General features: G+C 30.2%; 1 protein-coding gene across 1 annotated transcript in view; it reads left to right on the top strand.

Moving 5' to 3' along the window:
* Smp_083740 (putative centrin) overlaps positions 1-9,246 on the top strand; it is a 23,654-nt gene extending 14,408 nt beyond the window's left edge. The window contains exons 5-6 of the mRNA XM_018794295.1: positions 1,749-1,825; positions 8,612-9,246. Coding sequence (XP_018648722.1) covers positions 1,749-1,825; positions 8,612-8,655 — 121 coding nt within the window. The 3' untranslated portion in view covers positions 8,656-9,246. The remainder of the gene's footprint in view (positions 1-1,748; positions 1,826-8,611) is intronic.
* The last annotated feature ends 437 nt before the right edge of the window (positions 9,247-9,683 follow it).

Genomic DNA, 9,683 nt, shown 5'->3' with positions numbered 1-9,683 from the left:
TTCAATAAGAAATATAATGGTCAAACTAGCGAACTCTGGGAACAATAAAAACAAGGACAATTAATAAAAACCATCAGTCATACCATTCTGCATAATAAATCATAACTCAATATTACTCAGAACAAGTTTAAAGTGAAAGCTGTTTTCCGATGTTGTCAATTAGTTCACCGGCTGATTGAATAAAATTAGTGAGAGCTTTTCAACCTCTTGTGATTGTAAAGAACACTTGAAGATATCTTTTATTATATCTGTTCATCATATAGAATTCACGTCTTAAGGTTCAGTATTTTCACACTCCTCCCCCTAACTTTTTCATCTTTGTATATTCCTAATTACTGTTAATTGTTGTTGTCGTCGTCGATAGTGTAAGCGTATTTATATTTTGTGATAATCATTAGACTATTGTACACTTTATTCTGTTTACCAGTTAGGGTTTTATTGTCAAGTGATATTATTTTCATATTCTAACATTGATCATATCGAATGAAAAGTTTTCACCATGCCATAAATTAGAAGTAACAACTATCCAAAGGATTAAAATAATTAGTTTTCGAATGAAAAGAGCATTTTATGCTGAGATAAGGTCTCTGAGTTCGATTTCAGGGTAGTTTAGAATGATTTCATTGCTTGACATTTCCTTGTTACTGTTTGTCTCCTTGCTTGATTTCAGGCTTTTAGGGAAAAACTTCTTCACGTGTTCTATTGTTATAGTCGTTTATTCATTTTCCCTTTATTTGTTAATAAGATCCAACATAATCCATCAGTGAAGTCGTTTCATACATCTTATGAAATCAGTATCATACACTTTTCTTTATATTACATATTAGGGACAGAACTTATTGACTAAAATATCTAACGCTTTGTTATGATTCGATCATTCTGATAAGGTCATTAATAAGATTGAGATTTCCAAAACCGATAAGTTTTACTCACTTGAGTGATTTCCGAATCACAACCGAATGGATTTCAAAAGTCCGAACCTCTATCCAACTGATTATATATATTAAGATATAAAAACTATTAGTCATATGTTATATGTTCAGTCAAAATGGCAAAACTTAGTCCGTTTGCAGATTAACCGTGAGACGAAGTAGAGATCACAAATTAACCGATGATTCCTTCAATTTTATCTATCGTTGGACTATTGTTAGGTAAAATCTTAATTTAACACTATCATGTCTATTTAGTCGAAACACTAGGACTGATTATTTTTACAATATCTACCAAATAAAATTTATGTATAATATCTGAACCCATTCAATACTCCTTTGTTAATTAAGTTTTAATAGAAGAACGGTCAATTTATTATATTATGACAAAAAACCAGATAACTTTATAGTTGGGATAAAATAGTTGTTTCGAATCGATATGACGAGTAGAAACGTGGTCTCATTAGTGGTCTACTGTTTCTGTTTATACTACTGATCGATTGCTTGTTATCCGATGAGTAATTCAATCCTACTGCTTTGGTTGAATATTCTGTATGTAATTTCCTAATATATTTTTAATCCGTTGGAGAGTAATTCTGTTTTCTGAAACCTGTTCGTGTGGGAATTCCACAGAAAAATTATCCATTTGGCAGCCCCAATCACTGGAATTTTACCAATTAATTATTCTACCATAACATGAAGCTCTTAGTACAGATTAGATTGTTGAATAAGTATTTGAGTAGTTTTAACAAAATCATGAATATAATTTTACTATTCAATGCAGGTTGATACATCTGTTTCTTGTTCATTTTCTTTTAGAGAACTTGGTGAAAATTTATCAGATCAGGAACTTCGTGCCATGATAGAGGAATTTGATCGAGATGGAGATGGTGGGCGTAAGTTTATAGCAGCTATTTTATTTTGGTAGAGGTTAATTCTGTTTATCTTCACTTTAAATAAAACACACTCATAGCAACGGCCTTTTATTAGCTTATAATAATCACTTCAGTTTTTCAGGTTAATAATGAGTGTTCCACTGTCACTGATTATTATTATTATTATTATTACTGTTATTGTAGTGTGATGTTTAAAATATTTGATGATTAGAACGATAACCTGTGAGGAATATTATGATCTTCAACTTGTACCGTACGCCTCATTCTCTGGTTTTGACCTGAATTACTCAGAATTATTGTCTTCTATTGTTATACGGACAGTCTTGGCTTACACCTTATAGGCAAAACTTCTTCAGAGTTGTCGTATGTCTTTTGACTCATTCTCAGTAATAAAAGATAATGTCAAACTTGCGTTTCACGACTACTTTACTCCATGATTCGATTAATACATATACTAAGAGAATGAATATTAATAAATTTCAGCATATTGTACACATCGTTTTTATCCTCTACTTTGAAAAACTTACAATAACAATAGACATTGTTATTGCTTTTATTCTTATTACACTATATATAGAAAGTTGAATACATTTCTGTCATTTCCGTTTTCTGTATACATTTTCTCATTCTCTTTCCATATATCATTTATATATATATATATATATATATATATATATATATATATATACTTTTAAAACATAATTCTATTATGTATTATTATTTGGTCACTGGCATCTAATTAACATTTCCCTTGTTCCCAATGATAAGAATACCATTTTTCATTACATTTTGTATGCCTTATCATTATTGTCACTGGTGAATAACCATTCTATCACTATGTATGTCCTACACTATTATAGTTGACATGAATAATTTATTCTAGTTTCATATGTGTATGTTTATACTTGTCGTTGATATCGTTACATCATATATATATGCTATGGCTCAACCAGTTTGTCCATATCCATTATGTTTATTAATCTATCTCTTACTTTTGCATGCATGAAAAGATTGCCATTTCTTTAATATACTTTAATAACCTAGTTATTGTTCACATTTACATTTGATCTTTTTTTTCTTACCTGGTTTGCTTAGTTAATATTTCTCCAGACACAACTCGACAATGTATCTCAATACATTTAAATATCCTATCGACATATAGTTAATCTAACGTAGAAATTTTTCATATTATTCTTTAATTTCTCCTCATTTTAATTAGAGGGAAACAAACAAAAATGCTAAACTTGAAACATTATTCATCTCATATTTTATCGTCTTCTCCGTAAGCAAATAAACTAATTTCAATTTTGAAACGTTGTAAGCAAAATTTCAGTCTAGGCCAATGAGACCCGTAGACGATTTGCAGGCGTATGACATTTAAAAGTCGATTTCAAATACACATTCAGAACTGGTGCATGCGAACTATGTATCAGTTAAACATTCATTTTCTACTATTTTGCAAAAAATATGGGCATGAAATCAATTTTTTTAATTTATCATGACGAAACAATCTGTCTAGTTAACATACATTCTTTTTGACAGACATCTGTATATCTCACTTGTTTCAGTTTTCGACTTTCTTCTTATCTGTTAAAGATTCAAACCTTGTAATACTGTCTGAACTTTGGACAGCTAGATAGCCTGATATGTCTGGTCATAAATATGTACACAATAATAATAATAATAATATACCAGACTTTGAATTCAACATAAACCCTAGTACCTTTTTTATATATTTAACTTCTACTTCATTCGATGAATTATGAAATTCTTTTCTGATACAACTAACCAATCAGTTATCGGTCCGTTGAAAAATGTTGCTAGCTATTAACTGTAAATGCTAGTAATACTATCCTAAAACACATCACATTTCGCGTTATGGATTTGTTGCAGATTCTTAACAGTAATTCCTTATACCAGTAAGTCAAAACTCTACACATTTTCAGTGGAGAACTAAACATTTAGACAGAAACCAGTAATTTTGCTTCTTTGGGACTTACAACTTACCTAATATCTGTCTTAGCTTTAAAAGATGATGTTTAGATTTTTTAAAATGAAATTATTCGGATGTCGTAAATCAATAGTTAAAGGTCCTACATGACTTAAATATATATCATCTACAATGACGCAGTTGCATTCACTAATTACATTTCTTTGAATTTGAATCGCCTAGTTTTAGTTGCATAGGTTCATTGACAATCTGACTATATCCTTATCGTTTGTTTTACCTTACTATTTTCTGTTTTTTGAACATTTTTGTGTTCTGATGAACAAGAATCTATTCAATTTTATGCGTCTTCTGTTTCCCGTCACTCTATCTGTCTGCTACACTGCTCAATCTTTTTGTTTACGTTAAGTACACCATTTATTGGAACCCCTCTAATAACTTTTCTGATGATAGGCATTATTAACAAAGTGGATATATTTAATTCCAAAACGAAGAGCAGTGAATTTGTTATTACAGTACTCGGCTTTCAGTTGACAGATCACAGGTTTGAACCTCATTTCATTGACTCTTGTTTAGGCAGATAATTAGTGTCACTTTGTCCTCACACATTGAATGTGGATTAAAGCAAACCTTTACTCAGTAAATATGTGTGACTATTGTTTAATTGCACATTATATTAATTTCAGTATTACTGACTTCTTGAATAGATAGTGAATGCTATTGATTTTTGAATACAATAACTTTATTGCAGAAGTATTTATCCAATTATATTTTATCAAATAAAAAAGCGTTATGATTTCTTTAGTCATCTGTTAGTGATTCAACTTACTACATATATATTTTGATGCTTCTTAAAACATTTCAATAAATCATCAAATATGCGTATACTACATTATTAATTCTTTATACCATTTAAGGTGAACTTATATTTATAGCACATGTTTCGGTAGACAGAATGATCGATGTATTGATCTGTATTTGAGGAGATCTATTTCTTTTAATTCAGAAATTACTCATCTAGTCCCCTAGAAAATTAAGCCACATTTTCAACCAATAGCATATATCTGTTTCCTTAGAAAGCTAAACCAAATCCTGACAAAAAACATGTCCTCATTAACGTCTTTCACTTCTTATTTGGTCTATGTCTGATTAACCTAGAGTATCAAAAATTTAGAATCTAGGACTAAATGCATCACCACAATATCTCTGTGACTAATTTTCAGCCATATCGCATGACTTCTCCGATCTTTGATTATAATTATCTCTTGGACCTCCACCAAGTAATCTCCATCTACCAACGCGACATGAAAACATGAAAATTATTATTATTATTATTATTTATTATTATTATTATTATATAGTAAGACATGACATAATAACTGTCGAATAGCAGTAAACGGTCATAATTCAGTTTCTGTTATCATTTTTATTTGTCTCATTGTTCGTAATGACTTGAATGTGATCATCATTTATTTTGTTCCTAGTTGACAAAGTTACAATTATCTTACTATACAGTATACTGTTCTAGATTATTATTATTATCATTATTACTATTACTATTGTCATAAACCAATTCAGATAATGTTCCAATTACTACACTGTTATACTCATCTATTATATAAATATACTCTAATTAAAGCATCTTCATGTATATACATCTATTTTAGTCAACAGTAATACTCATGTTAATCATTGTTTGTCCAATTGTCAATATCAAAATCAATATTTTTGTTAATATACAATAGTAATATTGTACAATATAACCAATACTTATTATATATCTATTAATTTGTCATTTTTCTCTTTTTTTAATAAACAACTCACGATTCATCATATTTTTTATCATTATTAATATAAATTTTGTCCGTTTCAAACGATGAATAATAACAAAACAAATGTACTGTTTATGTACTGCGCTTATGTGTGTATACACATGATATTTTGCTTATAACACTAATACTATTGTTTGGCTCCTGTTATCAAATTTTATGGTCTATATAATTATGATGTTAAATTCATAATTCAGATGATTGTAAAGTGTACAACATCATTCATTATTATGTTGTGTTTAGAATGCCATTAACATGTCCGATTATTTATATACAACAGTAATTGAATTAATATCTGTTATAATAAATAAAGGTATATTGATTAATGTTTTGTAACCTAGATATATATTATTGTTATCATGTTTAGTGTTGTGTATAATAACTACTTATTAGAGCTAGGTGATACAAGGTTGTCTATTTGAAATTCTGTTTAAATTGGATGTATTTATCCCATGAGCATTGGTAACTTCGTGTTAGTAATTATGAAAAATTGAACCAGTCATCGAATATTTTTGTATTAATTACAGAATAAAGACTAAATGGCTATTACTTCGATGCCTCATACTAAAGAATATATTGATCGGTCATATTATTTAAAAATCCACTTTGAAATCACTTACACCATTTTTTCAAACTTCTGGAACTATTATGTTGATTAAGTTTTCATCACACATTGCTTTCTAAAGATCACTGATTCTTATCTCTTAAACAAAATCATTGTAGTACTGAGTAAAATTTCTAGTTAAGTGAAAACTTACGTTAATTAAATCGGTAGATCCTACAGATCAATCTTCGTGTTGTAAAACAGTTCATTTTGTTCAAGATCATCCTGATTAAGCTTCCCAAACTATCATGTGCAACCAAAACTGATATCCTCTGGTGCTGACTAACCTTTTGTCTAAATCACTTTGTTAACTGCATATTTTTCAGTCCACAATCCCACCAGTGATTGGATATCGATAACAAACTATTGTACTGTACAGTTGATCGACAGTGTGAGGACGGTCCACAGATGAACTTAAGGAAGCTCTAAAAAGCTCAGAAGAAACCGAACATATTCCAGAATCACTACGTGTAGCTTCCCTATTGGAAAAATGCTAATACCCCCCTGTGTGCGGATCGGATAACTATAAAGATGATTTCGTTCTTACTAAGAGCTATAAGCACCTACCATTTTTGTATCATAATTGACACTGTTTGGAATAACATTCCTTCCACTTGTCTTTTGTCTTTTCATTTGCGACTTGGAAAGATTCTAGTGTTCGAGTGCTCAAGTTATACGCGACATACTAAGGATCTAAGTTCGAGATATAACAGATATAATAAGGAATGTACAAACCAATGCAATCATCTCAACAAATGCGGCATGACTGTCTGTATGAGTTAAGGGATACCTTTCTGATTTTTACGAAGATAATTTTTAATTTAACTTAGAAGATCTACTGACAACTTAAAGAGATCTATCTGAAGTGAATTTAAGTCAAAAACTGTGTAGACTACTTAATATTCAATACTAAACTTCTGTAAATCGGAAAAATATATTGAAAAACAATTGAAACATACCTACAGTTATAATTCTTCTCAATTGTTCAATAGTAATGTACTTGTGGTGTATGCTACTTATATTGGCAGATATAAGTAGTATGTAACACCAATCAGGAGTGGAATGTCTATCAAAAGAGGATTGAGGAGTTTGAACTAAAGTGAACCGAAAGGGAAACAGAAAGGAATTGAAATAAAAACAGAACTGGAAGAATCATGAAAAATGTAAAGGACAAGTGATTGAAGATGTGGAAATGAAGTATTTAATGTAAAGTTTTCATTATTTACGAAGATACTGTAATTTTGTATTAAATAGAAAAAACTGGTCTTCCCCACCTGAGTGTTTCTTCACTACATAAGCAGTGTGCAGCAGGAACTAGAATTATAACTCTTACCAGCAGAAGATTGAAATAAAAAGAGGAGAAAGAAATGCAGAAAACAATCGTAATAACGACAGGATTAAAAAAGTGGCGGAGTATCTAAAGTACAATTCAAAGATGTACAAATGATGTATTTACTACACGATAAATTAGTTCTCTCCACTTGAATTCTCGTTCACTACATACTTATCATACAATCTGTAGATATCATACTTGGGATATGTATTCCAGTAAATTAATTGACTGAAGAGAATAATCGTTTGTGTTGTTTTGATGGTGAATCATCTAAAACCTAAAGAATATTATGTAAATGAATTGAAAATCAGGTCAACTTTATTTTCTCTTACATATAGAAATTCATAAAAAGTATATCTTTCTATTTGGACAAATTTGTTAAGGATAAATTCTTTATGCACTTCATGAATACGATAGTCAGAAATTCAGTCTTATTAGTTATTTCGTTACGTTCAGTGTCACTTTTGATTTGTTTTTTTTGTATTGTATTTGTGTAGTATTCATAATTATACAATCTCAGTTATGCTTTTTGTACATAAATGAAGTTTATTTCATTTTGAGAAGACTAAGTTGTTTTATGAATTGTTCAATTACTTTTTTTGTCATTTCTATTTGATCGGAATAATTGGTATTATAAGTCAGCGGTTATTCGTGTGTAGATTATTATTCATATTTTCTTATTTTTAAGGGGAGGACTATGAGACTCTCCCTCAGTGACGAAAACTACACTCCCCAGCGCACCCGATTACGTTCATCGCGAATTTTAACCCACCGAGGTGCAATGGTGAACCCCCACCCGGGGTCAGAGCATCCCTGAGCCCAGCGCTAGATATTAAGTATGTGGGGAACATATTAGTCGTGATTCAAAATGTAGACATTTAAAAAAAATTTTAACTCTCCTATGTTGATTGTAACATATTATTAATAGAGAAATTTCCATCTCTGTGGTTTAAATTGTTTATCGTTCAATAATTCTAAAATATGTTGAATCTATCTTATGCGTAATATACATTGTATTCAGTATTATTATGTCAATTATTGTTTTGATTTATTCTCATATTTTCTTTCTTAGTTAACCTGGAAGAATTTATGGCACTAATGACAAAGGAAATTTAGTTCACCGAATTGTTTATTGAATCAAACCGATACCTGTGTACTTAATTATCCCAGTTAAATACATATCTCCATTCTTCTGAACTCAGTTTGATATGACCAGTATAGTTTGTATATGCCTTCCTTTTGAATTTGATACTGTTTTTTGTGTTTGCGGATGACCAGCTCCTGATATGGGTGGTGGTTGATCTACATAAAAAAACATTTCATCTTATTTGTTTTCTCTTACCGGGCATCATCATTTATGTATATTATCATTCTGTCCAATTCTTTAAAATATTTCAAAAAAATCTACACTCTTCTAGTTTTATTGTTCACAGCCTACTCACATCTACATAAAATACATTCTATACGTATATAAATATCATCATATATATTGTCTAACGTAAAAGCAACAAGGAATGCCCTAATTCATAGTTAAACATAATCTATACGAAAATATAGATTTCATAACTTTTGACAACCTGATTTGATTGTCTCTGTCATCAAGTAATCACATTTGATTATTGTGTGGTGTTATGTAATAAAATCAACTTTACATATCTTTTGTTAACGTGATAATCAGTTTTGATAATAACAATTGGAAAAATCCATAACTTCATCATTGTTTGTCAAATTACATAATCCATTCGATAGAGTACTAAACTGTTAGTGTGAGGATTGTTGGTATAAATATATTCACTTTCAACACTGTCATCAATTGAATCGAATAATTAATCACTTAGAAGTAACCAGTCTCTTGTCTAGTCCTTAGCTATGAACATATCTTACTAGTCAATATCATAGCACACTTTTTTGATGTTAATTATTTGAAGGTAATCAACAGAAAGCCTTTAATTTACTGTTTATGCTAGGTGACATGAGATAGCAAGGTGTGCTCGCAAACTTGAGGGAAACACTGCCCTCTAGGATTCAAATTTGCATCACCCAGTGCTTGTTAACTATTTGGTTCATTGTAGCAGGTCATTCGCAGCCTGAACAGCTTTCTGGGGTTTACCTCCAGCTACATGACGTCAAGTGCTTAACAAAAT

Source organism: Schistosoma mansoni, chromosome 1 (assembly GCF_000237925.1).
Source record: "Schistosoma mansoni strain Puerto Rico chromosome 1, complete genome".
In the NCBI taxonomy this organism is placed as follows: domain Eukaryota; kingdom Metazoa; phylum Platyhelminthes; class Trematoda; order Strigeidida; family Schistosomatidae; genus Schistosoma; species Schistosoma mansoni.
The sequence above is the reverse complement of the archived record's forward strand: the minus strand, read 5'-3'. Positions and strand labels throughout refer to the sequence as shown.